This window comes from Phoenix dactylifera, chromosome 9 (assembly GCF_051530095.1).
Source record: "Phoenix dactylifera cultivar Ajwa chromosome 9, Ajwa_hap1_PhDact_Kaust_v1.1, whole genome shotgun sequence".
Taxonomy (NCBI): Eukaryota; Viridiplantae; Streptophyta; class Magnoliopsida; order Arecales; family Arecaceae; genus Phoenix; species Phoenix dactylifera.
The window spans coordinates 19,680,852-19,704,987 of NC_143198.1; the positions used below are offsets into that span (position 1 = coordinate 19,680,852).

At 38.0% G+C, this 24,136-nt stretch overlaps 2 protein-coding genes across 3 annotated transcripts; one reads left to right on the top strand and one right to left on the bottom strand.

The window, feature by feature from the left end:
* Nucleotides 1–1,903: 1,903 nt before the first annotated feature.
* DIM1B (Ribosomal RNA adenine dimethylase family protein) lies at nt 1,904–4,067 on the top strand. 2 transcript variants are annotated; one of them, XR_605933.6, is made up of 3 exons: nt 1,904–2,471; nt 2,552–3,704; nt 3,784–4,000. XR_605933.6 is itself a non-coding variant. In XM_008808252.6 (2 exons), exons 1-2 carry the CDS (start codon nt 2,037–2,039, stop codon nt 3,263–3,265), a joined length of 1,149 nt encoding a protein of 382 aa, XP_008806474.4. In that variant the 5' UTR covers nt 1,917–2,036; the 3' UTR covers nt 3,266–4,067. The 2 variants fall into 2 exon arrangements, 1 of the variants encoding a protein (XP_008806474.4); XM_008808252.6 differs by having other exon boundaries at nt 1,917–2,471; nt 2,552–4,067.
* A 9,637-nt stretch (nt 4,068–13,704) lies between these two features.
* Nucleotides 13,705–17,018, bottom strand: LOC103719146 (5'-adenylylsulfate reductase 3, chloroplastic-like). Its single transcript, XM_008808254.5, has 6 exons — nt 16,884–17,018; nt 16,469–16,790; nt 15,035–15,383; nt 14,777–14,914; nt 14,369–14,683; nt 13,705–14,268 (listed from the first exon to the last, which is right to left on the bottom strand). Exons 1-6 carry the CDS (start codon nt 16,948–16,950, stop codon nt 14,038–14,040), a joined length of 1,422 nt encoding a protein of 473 aa, XP_008806476.3. The 5' UTR covers nt 16,951–17,018; the 3' UTR covers nt 13,705–14,037.
* Between the last annotated feature and the right edge of the window lie 7,118 nt (nt 17,019–24,136).

Sequence of the window (24,136 nt, forward strand, 5' to 3'; positions counted from 1 at the left end):
AACATAATTCTCTTAGCATTAGTCAATTATGTGACAAAGACTTTAAAGTAATATTTGAACCCTCTATATGCATTGTTCTTAGTCCTAATGATGATGGCATAAAGTTTACAAGGCATAGACATGAAAATGTATAAATGGTCAATCTTGACCATTTATCTATGAAAAACATGAAATGTTTGGCTACCATGAATACCAAAATCAGTAAGACTAGTTGGTTGTAGCATCGTAGATTAGCTCATGCAAGTATAGGCCTTATATTAAAATTAGCTAGAAAAGATCTAGTTCTAAGTCTGTCCAAATTAAGCTTTAAGAAAGATAAAATCTTTGATGCATGCCAACTAGGAAAGCAAACTAGGGTTTCTTTTAAATCAAAATATATGGTTTCAACTTTTAGGCCTTTGGAACTTCTGCATATAGATTTGTTTGAGCCAACTAGAAGTTCAAGTTTAGGTGCCAATGTTTTGGTTTTGTCATCATTGATATTTTTTTAAGAATTATATGGGTTCTATTCTAACTTAGGCATCGGAGGGTTCTCCACCGAAAACTCTCCGGCAAGCGGACTTCTTGCAGGTTATCCCTGGAGAAAATCAACCTTCCCACACCTCATCCACCTCGTTCAACTCGGTTCTCGCCAACCTCATGCTCAACCAATCTGCGCTCCGGCTTCAGTCCAGGATCTAGTGGCAATAGGTACCTCCTCACAAAGTAGGTTGCATGGACCAAGACAAGTGACTGTTTATCAAAAACCGCAAAATTGTAAGACCGTGTATGGGGACTAATGCCTGCCTAGTATGGAGGTCCAGACAAGAAAGCTAGAGCCAAGCAGATCGATGGAAGGGGAAGGGGGCGAGCCTAAAGGAAGACCGGTTGGTGAAAGTAAGTGTGAATGGAGAGGCAGGTGAATAAGTTGTGTTTAGCATTACTCTTATAGGTTAGTGAGAAGCCAATGGGAGTGCAAGCTAAAATCGACAGCAAGTTGCGAGCGATTAAAAGTGGTCTACTCCACATTCAGCCATGTTATAGTGATTTTCAAGACGCTACTAACCGAATGAAATCCAACATCTAATTACAAACCTTGAATAAGTAGATCAAAGATGGTTTTGAACCCTTTTTGTTTTTTTTTCTCTTTCTCATATCTATATCTCAACAGGATCATGACAAAAGTTTGAGAAGTCTCATACTCTAGTACATCATCTATTTTGACCGGCCTTATGGGATCTAGTAGTATGAGTTGGAGAAAGCGCATTGGGGAATCGATAGAAGAGAACAAGAGAGGGAGAAGGAAAGCATGGCATCTTGCCAGATTCTGTGGTATCTTCCGAGACATGCTTTTAATGAATCTATTGATAGATGGGATCATATTCATTCAACAAATACTCTCTTGTTTCTAATAAATTATGTACATACATGTACGCAACAATGTTTTCTTGTATATAATGCAAACTCCTAACTTCAGTGTCCATATATCTCCACTTCCAATCCGTTCAACTCCATCCTCATTTGCAATAAAGGGTGGATGTGTCACCTCCTTCTCTCTTATGTTTATATCCTTTTTTAATATACCTAAACCTCTCTATAGGATATATATGTACATAATTAAAAATGAATTTTGTGTAAAATATTTAATTATTAATTTCACAAGAAAAGAGCTAAATTATTAGAATTATTACTATTTAGAATGATATATGTAGACAAGAAATTTATATTTACGAAAATCCAATATATAATTATTAATGCTCACATAGATATTTTGAATAATTGGCATATATTCATTCAGACTACTACCGTCCACCTTTTTCTTACAAAATCGATAATTAAATAATTTCTATACAAAACTTCCCAATTTAAAATATATTTATTATATTTATTTTGAATAAATTAATTATCGGTATCTCGGCCATTTGTCGATCTTCCTTCTCATGTACAAAATAAATGCATCATTACGGTGCCAAACACCGGTAATCATAACGTGGAGGTAGAAGAATTCCCGCCTACTTTCTTCCCCGGCGCCTCAGCGTCATTGCTGACGAAGTGTCATGCGGCGAAGAACGCTGCAATGCCCCGGATTTCCCCCGGGGAGCATCATCACGGCACTCCAATCCCAATCCCTTCTCTTTTTCCGCACTAAGGCCCACCGCTACAAGCTCAGGCAACAAGACGACGACGACGACGACGAAGAAGAACGTGACAAGCCGAAGCCAGCGGAAGGAGACGCATGGGGCCGCCCGTTCCATCTCCACAAGGGTCGGGGGCAGCACATCCTCACCAACCCCCGCGTCCTCGATTCCATCGTCCGCCGCGCCAGCGTCCGCCCCACCGACACCGTCCTCGAGATCGGCCCGGGCAGCGGAAACCTCACCGTCCGGCTCCTTGAGGCCGCCCGTCGGGTGGTGTCCTTCGAGATTGACGATCGGATGGTCGACGCCCTCCACAGCCGCGTGTCCCAGCTAGGTCTTCAGGACCGTCTAACCGTACGTAAGATATGCGCCCCACTTGTTTGTGCTAATTCTCCAAAGAGTGGAACTAAAACTGTCCCACTTCCTGGCTTTAGGTCATCATGGGCGACGCGCTGCAGACGGAATTCCCGCCATTCGATCTCTGTGTTGCCAACATTCCTTATGGGATATCTTCTCCCCTCATTGCAAAACTCCTCTTTGAGTTGGGTAGGCCGTGCGGGTTTCGGAGCGCCACGCTGCTACTCCAAAAGGAGTTTGCTCGGCGCCTTTTGGCCAGCCCGGGTGACTCGGAATTCAACCGCCTGGCTGCGAACGTGAGGCTGGTGGCCACAGTCGAGCTCCTTATGGACGTTAGCAAGAAGGATTTTGTTCCTTGCCCGAAAGTTGACTCCTCTCTTGTTAGAATCCGACCAAGATCTGATGTCCCTGCGGTCGATTTGGATGAGTGGTTGGCTTTTACTAGGACTTGTTTCAGCAAGAAGAACAAGACGCTTGGTGCCATCTTTAAGCAGAAGAAGAAGATTGTGGAGCTTTTCGAGAGGTCTCGATTAGAAGGCAAAGCTTGCAAAGTCTTGGAGGAAGAGGAGGAAGAAGATGGAGTTGATGATGATGATGATGATGATCAACTGGGGACTAGGGTTGGTGAAAAGGAAGCAGTGAATGCTTTGGAATTGAATGTGCTCAAAGAGAAAGTTGTTGGGATACTGAAGGCAGGAGGATTTGAGGACAAGAGGCCTTCCAAGCTATCCACCAAAGAATTGTTGCATTTGCTTCAGCTTTTCAATCAAGAGGGCGTGCTGTTTCATTGATAGGGGCTGAACTGCATTGCTGTGGCTGAAACACTGAGGTGTTGAACGATACATGAATTAGTTGGTTAGGTGTTGAATCCGGAGGTCTCAATTCCTCCTTTAGCGAAGGTTTCCGTTCCACTGCTTGTATACCAAGACGAAAGAGTGCAAGAGAAGGCTTTCCTCAAGACATCATGCCTTCTCTTTGGAACAATTTCGTGGTGCTGAAAACATATTCAACCCTCCGGCAAGCCTCCAATATTTTTTTTCATACTCCACCAGTCCTCTACCAATGCTTCTGGCCTCCTTTTCCTTTGGGCAGCAAGCTATCTTTAATACCGCATATTTAAGTTTGGTGTGCCTGGTTCATCAATGCTTCATCTTATGTTCAGAAAATTGTTGAACATCTTACACCGTGCCAAATGGAGCAGATGCAAAAGGAAAAGGACGTGAATCTTCTGTGAGTTATGCCAATGAAAACCCAGGTAATCAAGGTTTTCAAGTGGGCTAAAATAACGAGTACTCTGTCTTCTTTGCAGCCAAGGCCTTTGAACAAGGGATGGCACGGAAGGAAATTCTAGCTGAAGATATTTTTGTTATATATTTTCCACGCATTCTGGCAAAATAAAGCAGATACATTTTCTCGTTGAAGGTGCATGGGGTTGCACTTATTATCTCATATCTTGTTGTCTCAGAAGCAACTATTCAACAAATTACACATCATCTGCATTATAAGATTTAAATATTTTCAAGGCATTGAACTCTCATTTGTGTTGTTTCACAGTGTATGATCCATTGAAAATAAGTTATGTTACTAATGTTATCATGATCCATCAGACAGCTTCTCTATAATCTCTCAGATAGCCAGAGCTTTTTCAGATTCTTGTAGTGTTCCTGAACAACCATTAAGCTTTGCATCCATTGAGGACACAGTTAGTGTAGCTTGAGCAAATGGACTACAAACTACTCCATAAGCAAGATCACCTTGTAGACCCAAAACCCTTTAATACTAAAAACTGTGTATCATTACACCTAACAAACAATCCTAATGAGAGGTATGGCCACACTTTAATAGGTCGTGAAAGCTTATTTGAGTTTGTCTAATCGTCAAACAGCGTCGGTTTAATGTACAAAGTACTACAAGTTCGAGTAAAGGGGCTAATAAAATTACAACAGCGACAACATACAAACGAAAGAAATTATTGCTATGCCTGTAACCTGTTCGACTGTTTGCTTCTGATTCCTCTTTCCAACTAAAACCCTCAAGAATGAGGACGACGACGGCATGGAGAGAGGTAAACACCCTACCATCAAGAAGAGGAGGGCGAGGAGGGGAAGGCGTCCTTGACGGCGGAGGCGGCAGTGAGGTAGTTGAGCGTGTTGTGGAGGGTGTCGCGCTCCCTCTTGAGCCGGGTGGCGGTGTCCTCCAGCTCAAGAAGCGCCTGCTGCTCCCTGGGGGCCCCCTCGAAGGTGCTGCCCACGAAGAAGGAGAAGGGGGTGGGGAAGAGGTTGCGCCGCAGGTCCATGACCCCCTCCTTCTCCGGCTTGCCGTTGAGGCGGTTGGAGATCCGGATGACGTCCCGCATGTAGGTCTCGACCTCGGCGGCGAGGGCCTCGAGGTCGTCGGCATCGGCGGGGTCGGGCGGCGGCCGGTCCTCGAGCCAGGCGACGCTGGCGACGAGGTAGGGCTTGGTGCGGAGGACGCGGGCGACGCGGAAGCGCTCCTGGCCCTTGCAGATGAGGAAGAAGCGGTCGTCGACGAGGCGCTCGTGCTTGACGACCTCGCCGACGCACCCGACCTCGGCGACGGCGGCGCCTCCGTCGGAGAAGACGACGCCGAAGCGGAGGTCGCTCTGGAGGAGGGTGTGCATCATGATGCGGTAGCGGAACTCGAAGATCTGGAGGGGAAGGATGGCGCCCGGGAAGAGGACCAGAGGGAGGGGGAAGAGCGGCAGCTCCACCAGTTCCTCGGCGCCGCCGCCGCCACCACCGACGGAGTCGGGGGCGAATGAAGAACAGCGGAGGAGGGAAGGGTTTCTTGGCTTATTCTGGATGGAATAGTGGGAGAGTTTGTTGGAGGAGGAGGAGGAGGAGGAGGAGAGAGGACATGGTTGGGGCTTGAAGAGGGTATGAGATCGGGAGCGGAGGGTGGGAGAGTGGAGGAGTTGGGGGAGGAGAGCCATGGCCACTCGCCTAATCCAAAGAAATAGTTGATGGGTTTGTGGTATTTAACCAGGTTTTTTTTTTTTTTTTTTTTTTTTTTTTGGTGGTACAACGTCGGTTCACACCCTACGGGTGTGGATGCGGCCAACCCAGCTTTTTGAAGACATTTCTTGATCTTTAGCTTGGCCCCTTTGATGCTCTATTTCTTTTACTCGGGGGTTTTTGTGGACGGATGGTGGCGGCGGAGGAGGAGCCGGTGGGGAGGAGTGATACTGTGGAGGAGAATGAGTGGATGGAAAGGGCGGGGCCCACGTGAGATGTTCCGTTCTTGATGGCCGGGAGGGTTACACGTGGTGTGGCTTATCACTTGGTAAAGTCCATTATTTTTTTGCCCTTTTCAAGGAAGAGCAATGAATGGAAAATTCACGGCCTAGGAGTAGGGATTGGTGCCGCCGTGCCGGATAAGTTTGTACATCTTCCATTCTGCTTGTACGTTTATATTTTTATACATAATTTAGAAATTGAATTTCCATCAAAATGAGGGGTCTGAAGTAAAATTTTCGTTCAGATAGGTCCTGGATTTTATAGGACGGTCAAAATAGGGACTGAAAAATAATTTCCATACTGGATATTTAACACCCTCAACGTTTTCAAATTCATAGTTATAATATATATATTATTTTATGTAAAGTACATCGTGCCCGCTCGAATCGGATGGTACAGTGCATACTATACCGATTCGATATCGGTACTCGATACGTGTAGCGTATCGTCACGTGGTATGTCAAAAAAATTTCGTACGGATACAGAGTCCGGTACCGAGACGGCAAATCTTAGTTTTATGAATAATCGCAAATTGTTTTATCATGATAGCATGTTAGAACATAATATAGATAAGTGCACGATATTATGAAAAATGTCCAAAAGCATGTTAATGTTCTAGCAAATATAAGATCTATTTTGAAAGACATTGCCGCCAAAGCAAGCTTAAGGGGCCTATTTTGTTTACTCATTAGCCCACTTTTGACATCTTGAGCATCATATTTAGAATTGGAGCCTCATAAGAAATATGATTAAAGTTCGAACCTGTCGCAAGCAAATCTAATGGAGACTTTCTTGAAGTGGTTAACCAAGTTCCCAATAGTTGAATTGATCCCTTTAAGTCGAAGGTGTAAGTTTGTCTCAAAGAATATATTATTAATCTACTAACATAAGCATATGTTACAAGCTTACAAACAATTTCACTAAAAGAGTGTTTAGGTATAAAACATTCCAATAATTTTATATCTTTGAAAAGAGAATTTAATCAAATATTACTCCATTTCCATGTTGAACTTGAATAACTTTCACAATTTTATTACCAAATTGCTCAAAGCATACATAAATATATTTGGAATCAAAATTCCTTAAACATACATAAATATAATTGGAATCAAAATTCCTTAAACACATGTTCAAGGCATACATAAATATATTTGGAATCAAAATTCCTTAAACATACATAAAAATAATTGGAATCAAAATTCCTTAAACACACTAACCTAATGTCCAACAGCCCCATTTACATAGCCACTATTGTTTTACTTTTTGCACAAAAACCAAAAAAATAAATAAAAAGAGAAACATGAAACAATTTCCGTTCGTTTCCAATTATTTTATATAGCCGCCAAATAAAATTTGATAATGAGCCAACAATCCATATAAGCAGTTTAGATGTAATAGTTTATATCCAATAGCTTGGATCATGGATATGGGACCCCTATTGTTCGATGTAGATCTACTCGGATCTAGATGGAGGTCCACTCGAGTGTAACTTAATCCAACTCTCTCTCTCTCTCTCTCTATCTCTATGTATATGTGTGTCAATATCTATAATCCACTCGAGACTAGCTAAGTGCAACTCTCTCTCTATGTGTGTGTATGTATGCATGCATAAAGACAAGCTTGTAAAATATTCATTAGCTAGCTAGACTTAGCTCCATGTCATCTCCACTTGGAAGAGGTCTAGATTAAAAATATAAAATAATGAAACATGTAATATTGTAAGAATAGTATATTACAATTTTTTATAATAATGTGCAGATATTGTTATGCAAAAGCTTAATATTTATATCTAGAAATGTCATCTCCTTCATCAGATTCTATGTGATTCATACTATTTGTATGATAGAGAGCTGTTTCCATACATCACAAGGTCTGTAAGCTACAAAATCATTTAATCATGATATATTTGGAAAAAATTATTTTTTGTTATCATTTTATTGCCATCTGAAGAACTTTTTTTCCTCGGTGCTCAAACTTTGGGCTCTTGTTATCATCATTAGTCTCATGGCAGGGCTGCGCTTCCACATTGTGCTCAGTCCTATCCTTTTGCAAGAGAAAAGAAAACCTCAAAAATATTATATAATTAAAATAACGTATAGCAAAACTTTATGTTTTATAATCATTTTTTTAAAAAAGTTAAGTTCTACAAAGAAAGTATCCAAAATATTTTAAATAACTGTAATATTGAGACGGATATTTTCTTTAACAAACAAGTTTTCTAGATAATAGAACATATCATTGTATGGTTATTATGAAGAAAAAAGGGTTGATAGTGGTTCTATATAAAAAAATTGAATATTCATATCCAAGAGTTGCCTCATTCATCAAATTCTATATGTTTAACAATATTTATACAATATATAGTCCATGCATCATAAAGTCGATGACCTGAAAAGTCTTTCTAATTGAAATATATTTGAAAGCAAAATAACCTTCTTTATAATCTTTATTGGCATCTGATGAACTTTTTTCCTCGGTGTTCAAATTTTGGGCTCTCGTATTATTGTTTCCACTCTCACAAAAGGGGTGATATTCCACTTCGTTTTCATTATTTGCGTTCGCTTGCTCATTCACCAGCTTTCTTGTAGAAAGGGGAAGTGATAATCAAATAAAGAATAGAAATATAATAAGCTTTTTAACCACAAAGAATTGTTCCAATAGTTCTGATATATCAATAGATTTATTATGTTCTTCAGGATTGCCAATCTTTGCCTTCTCAACAATGCCAAAGCTTTCAAAATTACTTTTGGACATTGGTACATCGCAAGATGTGCTAATAGGAGTCAAAGAAGTAGTATTATAAAGTTTGGCACTATCTCCATATTGTAAACTATCTTTAGTACTAGAGTATAAAGTTATTCATTCTATTCGCAATTAATGATAATGTAACTATAATAGACAATCAACTTATTAGAGTTGTTGACCCCTAATTTTGATCATTCATTATGACATAAATAAATTTCAAATAAATACTAAACATAAGCCAAGAAGTTGGACTGATAATTAAATCATGATTTTAACAAAAGATATAGAGATGGAAGAAATAATAAAAAAAAAATGTGATGCCTTATTTTATGATTACAATTCTATTTTGACTGCATAACTTTTAGTGGAATAAGGTGATATAAGGAAATGCTATTAATTAATATTGAGAATAAGTACATTTTCTTCTACCATAGTCATAACCATTTTTAGTAGATGAACTACCAGTTTGGTCGATCATTTTACCAAAATTAGTACCCAAAAGATCTAGTATTAGTGGATCTATATTATTAGAATTGTGAATTGAAAGCTATGTATAACTTTGATTGGTCTTTTTACTAAGAGAATAAGTGGAGTTCTTGAAATTGGTTTGAGGGCACTGATAGTGGATTTGTCCTATACTTATAAAAACTGGATCAATTCCCTTAAAAGAAATTAGCTTACTATTTTTGTCAATGAAAAAAACATACATGAGAATGTGGGAAGGTGGTAAAGATCCTTCAGTAAACCACTTACACAGAATGGTCAACCAAATGGCCTATCTTGACTTGCATAAAAATAAAAAATGTTATTTAATATAGCAGCCACAAAATATAAAAGCAATCCAATCATAGACTTACAGAACTTAAAACTGCTGTAACATTTTTAAGTTTGTGATATCCAATTTTATTAGACATTGAAACCAAAATAATGATAAAACCTCAAATCCTCATAGTAAGAAATGTAAAATAAATTATATGCTTTGAGGTATACTTTCGTTGCAAATTTGTGTCAATTAAAAATATGATGATCACCTCTCATTCTATTAGATTATAGAAGGATATAAAAATAAAGAACAATTAAACTATTGATTGATCTGATGAACCAAGGTCCTTCAGCCAATGCTACATACCAAAGGAAGCATTTTTAGTTGAAGATATTTTTAATAAATATATAATTCATAGAAAATATTACTTCTAATATCATTCATTTTAATTGATATTCTTGTCTTTTTCTTGGTGGACCAGATAGAGCATATAACTCTATTATGGATGCATCCAAGGCGATCAGAATAAAAATGTCTTGAAAGTGAACAGGAATGACAGTAAAACTAGTCCACTAAATGTCCACGAAGTGATTAGCAATATAGGTAGCCGCACAATCGGTAGTACTATTCACTTCACGATATACATAGACTATCCAAAATATGGCAAAGCTTCTAGACATTCTCCAAATGTCTATGAGAATAGGATGGCCCTTGTCTATATGAAACTGCCTCATCACCCATCCAACTACAGTCAACGAGTCACCCTCCAAGATAACATGGTCTAGCCATGGCACCGACTTAGCACAATTTATTCCCTCCCACAATCTTCTCAGCTCTGCCCCTAGGATGGTAGTATCACATAGATAACATCCATTCATAGCAATAAAAATCTGAGTTTGGACTCTCGATGACAAACCTTACTCTGTCTCTTGCACCCCCATCTGACACACTACCACTGAGGTTGATCTTGAGATAACTAGCGAGTAGGGGCTCCCAGGTGGTGAAAATATCCGAGGAGATGCAATATCTACTTTAAAAAGAGTTTTAGATGTCCCCAACTATCAAAAATTCTAATAGAAATTGAGTCGATTACTGAAGCAGCTTGCGTTGGTCCTCTCACATTCATAACTTTAGGCGGACAAAATCTATTCTCAAACCCCTGGCCATTCCAATATCTAAATATGATATACAATATAGGTGAAACAAACCCCGTGCTTTCTATCATCATTATTGTGACCTCTCCTTCAAGAAATTCAAGAAAGCATCCACTAGAGAGGAAGATGTTGCAATTGAACAACAGTTGTCATGTAGCCTCCATATCTGTCTTGCCCTAGGGCACAAAAAGATAATATGAGCCATAATTTCTTCCATTCATGAACATCAATCACAATTAGACAGTATATTCAACCCTATACTTGCCAAGATACCTCAACATGGAGTCCTACCCTAGACTACTCTCCACATATTCCTAGAATGGACACCATCCTTCCACACCCATTTGATTTTCCGCTGTAAAATGGAGACACCTCGATGCAACTTGTACATATCCTTTGTTTTAGTTTTGTAGTTACTTGAAGGTCCCCAAACCAACCTATCCAATGTATTAAAGATTGGGACTACTATGAAGAACACTTTATTAGCAAAAGAAACATCAAGGCATGACAGATAAGATCGGTGTTTCATGTCTTTTCCCCAACTAATAGGAGGTTGCAGACCTTCAAGTCCACCAATAGCTCATGATTTGTTATGGCAGGCTAGTGGGAAAGGAATAGAAGATATCCACAGATCATGTATTATTTTGATTGATCTACCACCAATAACCCACCAGACATTGGATATTACATGGGTAGACAAAGATTTCTAGATAAAAAAGCTATTATAGGAGCTGGATAGGGTAGAGCACACCATTCGGGTATCATATTAGGGCATCATTAGAGAACATCATAGATTATCGAGCTCCAAGAGTTGTTTCTAATAATTAGATTTCCAATCCATCTTCCTGAGTAGGTTAACATATCTTGTCTTCAGAAAGTAGATATAGTCTCCTTACGTCACTGATGATACCTCATAAAAAACTTTTAAACATTTGCTTTAGCTTCAAGAGAGTGCTTTTAGATTGGCATAGCATTCAGCACATATTTGATTGAACTGATCATGTCCATCATGGAGATTAATTTAGATTTCCACCCTACTAACCTAGTTCTCATACTCTATTCCAATGGCTTACACTTAAATACTTCTTCTTGCTACAGGAACACATAGATAGGTTAAACACTACTCTATTCTGATATACCCAATATTTTCTTAGATACATTTTTTAAGAGAGGGTTGGCTTTGGGGTTGAAATGGATTGTCGACTTGTGTTGGTTCATTCTTTGACTAGATGCATAACAATAGTCCTCCATAACATTCTTGATTATCTCCACATTGTGTTATGGAATGGGCAAAATAGAGGCAATCATCAGTGAAGAATAGGTGGGAGATTGCTAGTGACTCTAGGGTGGTTGATAAAACAACAAAGAGCGGTTGAAGGTTACTAATCTCAATGCTTTAAATAGAATATCTGCACAAATACTAAAGAGATAAAGAGAGAGTGGGTGTCCTTACCAAAGGCTAAATATTGAGTAAAGTAGGTGGGTGTGCTATTGATCAGAATAGCAATGGAGAGGCTCTAGACACACCCATGTATCTACCTAATCTACATATCAAGAAACACTAGCTATCTCAGGCATAAGTCAAAAAATCCTACCAGACAAGGTTGTAGGTACATTCCATATCAAGCTTGATAGCCTTGAGGCTCCATTAAGTTGGAGCCTTCTCCACATCATAAATGAATTCTTGAGCAATGAGAATATTGTCTAAAATGCTTCAATCCCTGATAAAAGCTTTCTCCTCTAGGCTAATAAAGGAATGTAAAATTAGTTGCAATACCATGATCTTGAAAATAATTTTATACAAATTGGTACCTAGACTAATGAATCTGTAATGAATCAACTCAATTGATTTTTTGAGAATTAGAGTGATAAAAGTGTCTTTCCAGTGTTTAGAGGATGAACTAAAAAATTATTTAAAAGTGTACCTTCTTTCATAGGTTTAATAGCTTGTTTGATCTCGTCATCCATTAATTGCACTTGGAGCTTTGTAGTTGAAGTTGCATAGATACTCAAGTTATTGTAACTTAAGTTTGCAGTAGTTGACATACAATTTTAATCCCTCTAAAATCCTACATTGTAGACCGTAAATACATTATAGTTCATATTTTTGCCACAATTATTCTCCTCCATTAAAAAATGAGAAAGCATACCTCTCCTCTCTCTACATGATTGTGGCCTTTAATCTAAATACATTCGGTCAATCTATGCGCATTGTTCTCCCGTCTATCTCACACCCACTTTCCTAGCCCTTATCTCTCAAGTATACATTAGAATTTTTTTATCATAGCCCTTTATCCCTCCCCTCTCCATCCATACTCCTCATGAAAAGAATAAAAAATTAGATAGCTTTAGGGATACCATGCCAATAGATACCAACCCCTAAGACCCTTATCTCCATTCCCTTCTTTCCATCCTCATCTTCTTCTCCCTCCAATCCTTGCTTGAAAGAAAATTCTAGATATGTCCATTGGCCACCAATACAACCAATCAAGAAGATTAGAAGGCCTTTCATATCCTCTTAGCTAAGGGCCTCTCCTAGTAGATGCTCAAAACTAGAGAGAGGGTAGAAGAAGTTGTAAAGAAGGAGATCGGAATACTGCAGCAACCTTCCCTCCCTTCTCCTCTCCTCTCTTTTCTCTCTATCTTCTCCTCTCTTTCCCTTTCTTTTTTTCCCTTTTTCCTCTATTTTCATACTTAATTTTTCTTAATTTTAGAAAAGAAAAAAAAAGCAATTAAGGATCCTAAACCCAGCCTTAGAATTTGTTTGCCGATGCACTCTCTACCCCTTCTCCAACATTAATAATAGCAACCTACTCATGCCTTATCCTCGCACATAGATTTTCGTAGAATTTTTTTAATACATCTTGGTGGTGACTCCAATATAGTTTACCGGTTATAATAACTATTATATTTTAATAAAAAAAATATCTACTCTAGTTCAATTCCAACGGTCATGACTTCTTTTCTCACCCTCGGTATTCCGTCATATTTTCTATCTCCTGCCAACCCTACCGTCATATTTTCTATATCCTGCCGACCCTACAAAGCCCAAAATCTAATGGACTTCATCCCCTTACAACTTTTCTGCACCTAAGCTCTTCCGTCTCCAAATTCCACAAACAACCTTACAGGATATTATCCTATCATACCTTACAGGGAGGGTAGGATATGACAGGATCTTGTACTGTTGCATATCCTCCATAATGCATATACCCCAGAATGAAAATAAATCAGCCACCACAGCATAAACTAGCAAACCACAACGCAATTCCCACACAACCTTTATGCCAAAGCTATAAACACTTTTCAAATGCTCAAGAAGGACCATAAAATGTGAACATTTTTGCTACAAAGGAGTGGCAGGGGAATCCACCCCCATCCTACAAAGATTATATAATGAAGGATATGAAAAATACACTAATTCAAGCATCCCTTCGTCTAATCACCTCCAAATACTAATGGGCAGAGGAATCTCCCTAAAAAAACTCACTTGTGGAGACCATTAACTCTCTTCACAACATACGATAACAAATCCCACTACATCTGTGAATCCTCCATTTTATACTTCTCTGCAATCATCAAACTTGGCGGCCAATTAGGAGTGAAAAATTATGCCAGGAAACAACCCCAGTCCAAGTTCCACATCACCAAAGAGCATTGATAAATGCAAGGAGTGAATCAACGTCCCGTCTTTCAGAAGGATACTTGATGGGCCTGGATACGTGCTCGGGGAAGAACAGAATTGTGGGGAAGCTTCTCAATTGAAGTTCTTGTTGAGCAAATGGTTTCTGGTCTCCATCAGCCCGGAACTTCCCAACCTTGATGCCTGTACCAGAGAGCTTCTCAGCCAACTCTACATAGGAAGCTTCCATTCCCTGAAGGATAGATATAAATCCCATCAGCTGACTTGATTAAAGGGCAAAGGCATTTATGGAGCTCCAAGTGAAGTAACTGAAATCACAGCCTGAACATTACCTGGCAAAAGCGGCACCAAGGAGCATAGAGAACAACCAGCCAAGGCTCCCTGCGGTTCTCCAGCCTCAGCAAGTTTTCTATTCCTGGCCTGCTAAGGTTAACAATGGCTTGGGTCTCAAAGATGTCCGATTTGTTGATGGTTGCAGCCCCATTTCCATTACTGCCTAACTTCTGTGCCTCTTCCTGTGCGATGTTACCCTTGTGGAGTCCGCACTCCTTGGCCTTTGCATCCTCCCACCACCATCTTCCTTCTCTCTCATGCTGACCAGGCAAGACAGGTCGGGTGCAGGGTTCGCAACCAATCGACACATACCCCTGGATCCAGAGCAGATGGAGAAAGATAAGTATCACAGAGAGAATCAGCAGAATTACCACAATTATTCACTGTTAAATTCCACTTATCTGTACCTGTGAATGCAAGGAGTTCACAGGAACATCCATGGTCCTGAGGAAATTCCATATGTCATTGCCTTCTACACAGGCAACTGGATTCCACTTTATCAAGCTACCAATTCCACCATCCAGCCCTTCAAATGAAGGATCTACCTGCATATCCAATTCGATAACCTGAGCACTCTGAACCACCAATATAGATTCAAGGGCATCAAGCATCACATTCTGTCATCATGGTCATGTAAGCTGCCAGGGAAAATTTAGAGCTGTTACCTGAACAACTGGGATATGAGCTCTGGTGCCGGGGGATTGATCCTTCCTCTGTCCAGTGATCCACGCCCTAAGGCCCTTGAGCGCCCTCCTCAATGGTCTCACTTTCCTCACTCTGCAGCACTCCTGGTGCCCATCCTCGTAGAACGAGAACAGACCCTTGCTCCTCACAAAGGCCTGCACTTCCACTGCATCTGGGAACATGTATTCAATGTGAATGTCATAATGCTTCTCGACAGCATCAAAGAACCTGTATGTCTCTGGGTTCAGCCTTCCAGTATCCAAGCTGAAGACTCTGAAAGGTCGACCAGTCAACCGAGCATACTCTATCAATGCAACATCCTCCGCTCCACTGTACGAGAAAAACAATAACTTGGTCAATAATTTTGTATTAGTATGCCAAGTATTTAGATAGCAAATTTTTCCCTCTCTTCTATCCAAGCAAAAAGCAGCTTAGAGAAGTCTAATTAATTTTCCTTTCTTTTGATATAGACAATATCAGGAAAAGTCTAATTACTTCATTCAGTAAACAAAAGAGCATGTCAGCAGATGAAACAGATGCAAGAGGACTTAAGGCCCTTAACTATTGCTACAAGAATCTGTCCTAAATTATTATAGAGATATTTATAGATAACTGAAACACTGAGTTTGCTATTATATACTTATTTCCTTTTTTAGGGAAATCTAAATACCTATGTCCTCAAACACACTTTTTTGTTAGATTCAATGAAAATAGATCATACTACTACAGATTATCCAATTATTCATTATAATAACAACATCAAGTTATGGGCACTTCTATAATTTAGATGGTCAATCAAAAATAGATCAGACTGCATTAATAAGCTTGAAAGAGGAAACAAAACATTTAAACATTCAAATCGAACAATAGTGAAAAAAACCAGATAAATCCATCTGATCAAGCCAATTCTTTTGTCTAACATGGATCAATTATGGTACTGGAATCTGCGAGAAATGGGTCCAGTTTCTGCTCGCAACTATTCCAATAATAATGGTACCTAATTGTCATCATGTGCCAGAGATGCCGGCTTTTCCTTTCCCTTCTTTTACTGTTGAAGTTGATGGCAAGAAGGACACTTTGTCTTGTTATGACAGGCCCGTATGATTCAAAGCTTACTTGTGTTTAAAATGGGAAAAAAAATATCCACCATAAATATGGTGAGCGGATCCAGAGCCGTGAGACATGATAACCCTTCGATCTACCATCAAATGGTTTAAAAATCACACCACGTATTCGACCACAAGTTTATGGGTTATGGCCTCCCACGGGCCTTGTGGCATTTCAGTACTTACTACTTAGATATAATCTTGTAACTCGTTTCCTAAACTCTCTCCTAAATCATAACGGAAATCTAAATCAAGAAACCACTCTCAAAGGAAAAGAAGAAAAAAGAAATAACAGAGATGAGATTTAACCTGAAGGCGATGGCGATGTCGTTCCCAAATTTCTCAAGGGCCTTGTCCATGATCTCGAGAGGAGAAGCGTTCTCGAGCTCTCGCGCTAGCTGATCGTAATCCACCTCCTCTTCCTCCTCCTCCTCCCTCTCCCTTCCCTTCTCCTCCACCAGCGCCTCCGCCATCGACGCCGCCGCCGCCGCCAGAGGCGCCACGGAATCGTTCCTCTTGGCGGGCTCCACCGCATGGAGCAGCTTCACCACCCATCGCCTCCGGGAAGGATTAGCGGCCGTCGACGGTACGATCGACGCCTCCAGATGCCTGACGGACCCAATCAGGGCCGCTGCGCAAGAACCCAAAAACCATCTCTGTTGGAGAGGGAAAACAATGAAAATAGAAAACTGAAGAGGCGAAGTAAACTGGTGAAAAATCGCACCTTTGGGATCGCAGGAGACGAGCGAACGCGAAGAGATTGAACCGGGAATCGCAGCGGCAGCGGCCATTAGAGAAGAATTATAACTAAATCTAGAGGAAAACTTTGATCTCGCGCGTTTTTTATTTTTTGAGAGGTCTCGGGAAGAGAGTGGGGAATAAATGATGGCCGGGGGAACGGCGAGCGATCCGGTTCAATGAACCTGGACGCTAATCCGTGCATCGGCAAAGCTGACACGTGGCTATATATGATTGGATAAGTCTATGGCGCGTCGCGAAGGGCTTCCGACAGGCGGCGGCATGCGGAGCTTGGGAGGAAAGCGCTTGCGTCATAGAGTCAGAGACCATCAACTAATCTGGTCTTAGAGGTGGAAGTAGGCTCTGGGCATCCCGAAGCCCGCCAGGCCGACTTGCGGTCAGCCTTAAGGCCTCGGTTGGTTCGTAAAAAATAAAAAAAAAAAAATATGGTCAACGAAAAAGTAATGAGATATCTTTTATTTGATTGAAGTTTTTAAAGAAGAGAGACGAAAAAGTTATATTTTCATGAAAATATGATTTCCACATTTTATGCGAAAGTCTTTCCCATGAGAAACATGGGAAAGTTACTTTCCCATGAGGCGGGAATCACTTCATTTTTATTTTTTTCCAAAACAACCCTTCAGCATTAAAGAAGCATTAAAGAAACATTAAAGACCTAATTTTTATTAAGGGCATAATAGGAATTATACATAGGGCATAATAGGAATTATACATAACTTTCCCAAGAAAGTGGATGGCCAACCAAACATAAACACTTTGGAAATTTGTCACTTTTCCATGGTCAACCAAACATGCCAAAAGTACTTTCCTAGGCATCATCTTCCTAAGAATTTGTTTTCCAGGAATCATATTTCTGGGAGAAAAAATGCTTCCCACGAACCAAACGAGCCCTAAAGCTAGACCCCAAGCAAATCAAATCCAAATTTTGCTTAAGAATAGTCTCCATAGATATTTCAGACCGGATCCATTTAGCTTGGTCCGAGGCGAGCCTAAGGGCTCGTTTGGTTCGCAGGAAAAGGAGGGGGGAAAATGTAGTCAACGGGAAAGTAATGAAATGCCTCTTGTTTGGTTGGAGTTTTCAAAGGAGAGAGATGGGAAAGTTGTATTCCCATGGGAATATGATTCCCACATTTCATGGAAAAGTCTTTCCCATGAGAAACATGGGAAAGTTACTTTCCCATGAGGTGGGAATCACTCCTTTTTTATTTTTTCTCAAAAAGACCCTTCAGCATTAAAGAAGCATTAAAGAGGCATTAAAGACCTAATTTTTATTAAGGGCATAATAGGAATTATACATAACTTTCCTAGGAAAGTAGATGGTCAACCAAACATAAGCACTTTGTAAATTTGTCACTTTCCCATGGTTAACCAAACATGCCAAAAGTACTTTCCCTAGGTATCCTCTTCCTAGGAATCTGACTAGGAGGGAAAATACTTCCCGCGAACCAAACGAGCCTTAAGACTTGAGAGGAGGCTAGCAACAAGTGGTACGTGAGGGCGGACGAGGTGTGCACACCGTTGGTACACGTGGAGCGCCGGTGTGGAGGCACGGTCGCGTGCGGTGACTCGTATCTTGCGAGCGGAGGCAGGTGGTCGGGTCTCAGGTGATATGGTCGCAGGCGGTGAAGGGGATGGTGCGGGCGGATGCGGTGCGGACGGCGGCGATTGGGGCTTGGGTTGTTGGGTCACGAGTGGTGAATGGGATGGTGTGGGTGGAAGCAACGCGGAGGGTGACGGTCAGGGCTCGTGTGGCGGCGGTGGTGCTATGCCTCGTTGCCTTCTACATCCTCACCGCCGACCACCACAAGGGCTGGGCTCTTGATTTCTGCAACCACTGCATGCAATTCGGACCATCTGGATGTGATCCTGCGGTTAGTGAATATTTATTTATTTATTTTGGGACACCGGCAGCTCACACTAACCTCCCCTGAGTCAAGGAACAAAATACTCCACAGCGGTGGAGGACCTATGGGCTTTTGGATTGGGATCGGGCTCGAGCTTTGATTTTCTTCAAATTTTAAGCCTAAAGTTTAGCCCAAAGTCTATGTAAAAAAATTCGAGCAGGGCTCGACCCGGCCTGGCCTATTTCGATCTCTAATACTTATTAATAGAAAAGAGAGAGAAAATTTGATCTCTCTACAAAATTTTAAAAAATTAGAAAGAAAATTGTAAAAAAATCAACTTTTTTATAAAAGGGAAAATTTCACTGTTGTTTTTGTCTCCTTTAAAAAACAATTTCCAAAATAAATTTTGCTTTTATGTTGAAGATAATTATTTAAATTCAAGTTTGAGTTTGAATTTAATTCATATTTTTTTTCGAGATTTTAAGTTTCAGTGGGATGGGGGGCATCCCAGCCATTCAGCTCTGGTTCTTATAAGAAAATAGGATTGAGATGGGTCTGGAACCCAACCATGTAGAAGGAAAAGCAAAAAGATGAAAGAAATTAACAAAAAATAGAAGAAAAAGAAAAGAAGAAAAAAGAGAGAAGAAAAAAAGAAATAAAAAAAGGTAAAAAAAGAAAAAAAGTAATAAAGGAAATGATAAGAATAATAAAAAAAGAAAGGAATGTAAAAAAATGAAACAAAGGAAGAAAAAAAAATGAAAGAAAAGAGAGATACAGAGGATATCTATGACAAGGACAATTGTCAGGATGAGCCGGGACAGGAGGATGCCCTATTTCATGGAGAAATTGGACATCCCTACTCCTTAAAATTTAAAATCTTTTTTCTCTCCACATGCAAGAAAAGGAAAATCCTAGATGGTGTAAAAAAATAAAAAAATATTTCATTGAAAAGGAAAGAAATTTCTTCTTAATATTTTTCTCCATGCGCACAAAAATTCACACTCAAAAATTTCCAATTCGAAATCTTTCGTAATATTTTTCTCTACGTGCATAAAAAAAGAAAAATCCTAAATCAGGTAAAAAAGAAAAAAATATTTCGTTCAAAAAGGAATGTTGAAAAAAGAAAAAAAAATACTTGAAGGAGACTTTGCTATGGTGATCAAATGGATTCGGTGCCTATCTATAGCAAGTTGTGGGCATCATTACTACAGGATATCCGTAGGCTGATAAGGGACCGCATTTTTTTTTGGGTTACTTGTGTGTATATGTAGGTGAATAGGGCAGTTGATTGAGTCACTTCCTATGTAGCTCAGCACTCTGATAGCATTTTATGGGACAGTTACAAGACTATTCCTTCTCCCTTATATTATATATTATTTTCTATTTTTTTTGGAGTACTCATATTAAAATTTTATAATCTATCAGACTTATCCACAAAAAAATATTACATGCACAAAAAAATTGCCTACAAAAAAAAGTTTTCTAGTCATTTAAAAAGAAAAAATATTTCATCACTAATAATGTCCTCGTAGGACTCTTCAGAAAGAAAAATCCTAAGTCATTAATATATATATATATATATATATATATATATATATATATATATATATATATATATATATATTGTTCAAAAAGAAACATTCGAAAAGGGAAAAGAATACCACGCACACAAAAAAAATTCATGCACAAAAATAATTTGAATTCATTTCTAATATTTTCTCCACTTGGACAAAAAAAGAGGAAAATCCTAAATCATGTAAAAAGAGAAAATATTTTGTTAAAAAGGGAAAAAAGTAATTCATTCATGATATTTTTTCCATGTGTAAAAAAATCAAAATCATTAGACTTTTGTGAGACTCTTCATAATAATTATAGAAAGTCATGTAAAAAAAATTCTTCATATACCAAAGAATTTGATTCTTATTTATTTTAGGAAGTCTACACACAAAAAAATAATCAAAAAAATTTGAGATAAATTTAGGAAAATATTAATTCTCTTGTAATAAAGAAAAACATATGGTGTTCCGAAGTTGTATAAAGAAAGGTAAAAAAATATTTTGTTCTAATGTATTTCTCCATGTGCACAAAAAGATTTGAAACAAATTAAATTTTAGTCAAATGTTTTAATATAATTTTAGAAAGTTGCATAAAAAAGGAAAAATTCTCAATGCATAAAAAATGCCTCTTATTTATTTTTCTCCACACACAAAAGAATTTGAAATAAATTCAAACTTGAGTTTAGTGTCACGGTGATCGAAGGCAGTAGGAGACCTAACAAAATCTCGCCTCTATTTCTTTATACAATTGAAGTGCCAATCAGTGCCACAACAATCAAAGTGGTTGGAAGATTAATATTGTGTTTTCTTCTATTATTCCTTCAATTATTCATTTTTTATAAGGTGAATGGTTGAAATACTCCAAGTATAAAAGGAACTAAGCCCGAAACTTGATTGCTAGAGCTCGGAGTGGATTTTGCCACAAGTACCATATGATTACTCATAATCGACTATTTATGTAATGATATAGTCAATTCTGCTTTTACAAAAAAAAAAAAAAAAACAATGAACAATTCTGCTATCTAAACTGCTTGATTTTGTTTATATTGAATATGATTTGAACTATTCAAAAATAGAAATAGAGATTCCTGTTCATAGCATACTAATATTTGTTACTTAGATATCCTCTTCTTCAGCGTGGGCTACCTAGGAATACATTATGACACTTGATATTACTACAAATTATCTAATCAATAAATATAAGTATTAGTTTTATATTTATAGTTGTGATGATAAAGAAATGATTTTTAAGTTAAATTTTTAATAGTTTAGCATGTAAAATAATACAATTGTCGTGCTATAGAAGTTAATTCACATGTCATATGATGTCCACATTATTAAGATGAAGAAGGTTGTTGGATAAATAATGTTCAATATTTGATTCAACGTAATCTTGATTGCTTTGGCCTTCGAAGCCTGAGCAGAAAAAAAAGAAAAAGAAAAAATCTGCACCATCTAAATTTATATGAACAAAACTTTTAAAAGTAGATTGCACAACTAATATAACCCAAACTCACAAATTGATAGTAATTCACGTGGAATGTTAAAATAAAACAAATAAAGGTAGGTTGTACGATTAATATTATTCGATATTTGATTTAACTCATTTATGGCTGCCTTTGAATTTCCAAGAATGTAAATAAAGGTAGAATATCCAAGCAAATGTAGGTTGATTAAAAAAATAAAGGTAGCATGTAAAATATTATTCAAATGTAGGTTGCCTTTGAATATCCAGGCAAAAAAAATAATCCATATCATCCAAATATACATGAACAAAATTTTCAGAGATATATAGCAAATTGATGCATCCCAATCCTATAAATTATGTTGCTATAGACTTTGAATGGCCAACCCAAAAAAAGTTTCTGAACCATGCCTCTTATTTAAATTTTTAGGACAAAATTGGGCATGATATTTAAATTTCACAGTCAATAAAACCAATGAACTCCATCACTATGAGCTAATTGAGTATAAGTTCGATTATGATTAAATTTTATGTATCCTTAACTCAACTTATTAAGCCTGTCTATGGACCAGATTTCTCCAACTAGCCTGAGAGCCTAACAAATCCATAAATTGACACAATGTTTAAGATCTACATCTAGATGTTGCTTAGTTCCATGACAAGCATACAAGTTGCTAGCAATTTATGTAGCAAATATCTTACAAATTGATGTTTATGAATTAATAATATTTCACATTAATTGGACTTACAAGTATATATGAGTTCTCAAGCTATGAATATGAAATGTAGTATATCACATATTGCATGACAAGATAGAAGGATAAGACTAAACATTTTGAGGAATAAACAAAATAATAATGCAATGAATAGTATTAGACAATTACAAAAGATAGCATGTGAACAGTGATATTATATCTTGAAGATGAGAAGGATAAGTATCTATAATGAAATTGATGAAGCTGATGGAGGTCAAATTTTACAAAGTATAAATGAAGAAGCGATAAATGGTAATAGAAATGACGAAAATGTTTGTAAAAGTAATTTTGAAGGCATTGTTTGTGAAGAAAGGATGCAATGGTCGATGTATTACGAGTGCATCCAATTATTGATAATTCTTGTCATGAGCAAAGAAGATCAAAAGGAAAAGAAAAGGTGCGATGAGTAAAAGTTAACATAACTTTTATTGTCTATCCTGAGGTGCAATGAGAAAAGTTGACCTTAATATATCTAATATTGATAATGATGAATATTATATTAATGACATTAATATTAATTTATTTGAACAATGCGAAGGAGGTGAATCCAGCATGAATCCAGTTGCAAGAACTATTGGAGAATTTAGTGGACCATCAAACTTACAATAGGAAGGAAAAAATAATCAAGGTAACTAATCCGCTAAAATATCTTACATAATATAATAATAGTCTCATGCAGTCCAAGACTAAATCTAATTTCATTTTGCTTTGTTTGATGATTTAAATATTTATGATACTAGATGTGGAGTGCCTTCAAGTGATCATGATCACTTTTGAATAGTTAGACAAAGAGTTTTTAAAATACGGGATTTCGGAGTGCCAACTTTTGTTCGTCATTATTATGCTTTAATGTGGATCGAAGAAAGGAGTAGCAATAGTTCAAATAATGATCCGATGCTCTTTCTATATTGTCAAGTTGGAAAAGTGTGGCTACTATACCTACCCGATACACTTCTAGTCCTTCAATCACTTATGTATGGACAATTAGATGTATCGAGACCAATATTTATGGAACATATAAGATAAAATAATTCATTGTTTTCTTTCACTTCCATGGGAGATAAAATCGATTACAATAGTATGGATGGACGAGGTCCTTTTCGTTTTTACATTAGTGGTGCAACTTATCATAGAATTATATATTTAATCCTCATGAAGGTGAAAGACCTAAATTTGCTCAACTATATATTTATGATATATAATATGAACCTAGAAATCGGATAAATAGTATTGAAAGGGATAGTGACACATCAACTATTATAAAATCTATTATGAGGATGATGAAAACAATGCTTAATGAAATAAATCTATATATTTTGGTATTTAAATCTGTTGGCGAAATGTTAAATGCTCATCAAAATATAGATTTATGCACATAAATCATTAAGAGTAGGATTGGACAACAATATATTAATTCGACATCTAATGAAGAAGTAGCTTTAATTGTTGGTGATGACTCTGAAAGTATTGATAAGCAAGATATTCTTCTATATATAAGATTTGGACCATTGCAGTATATAAGTGAAACAAATCTAGGCTATATGCCATTACAATATATGTTATTATTTTCTTATAGAAAGGATGGTTGGGCATTAATA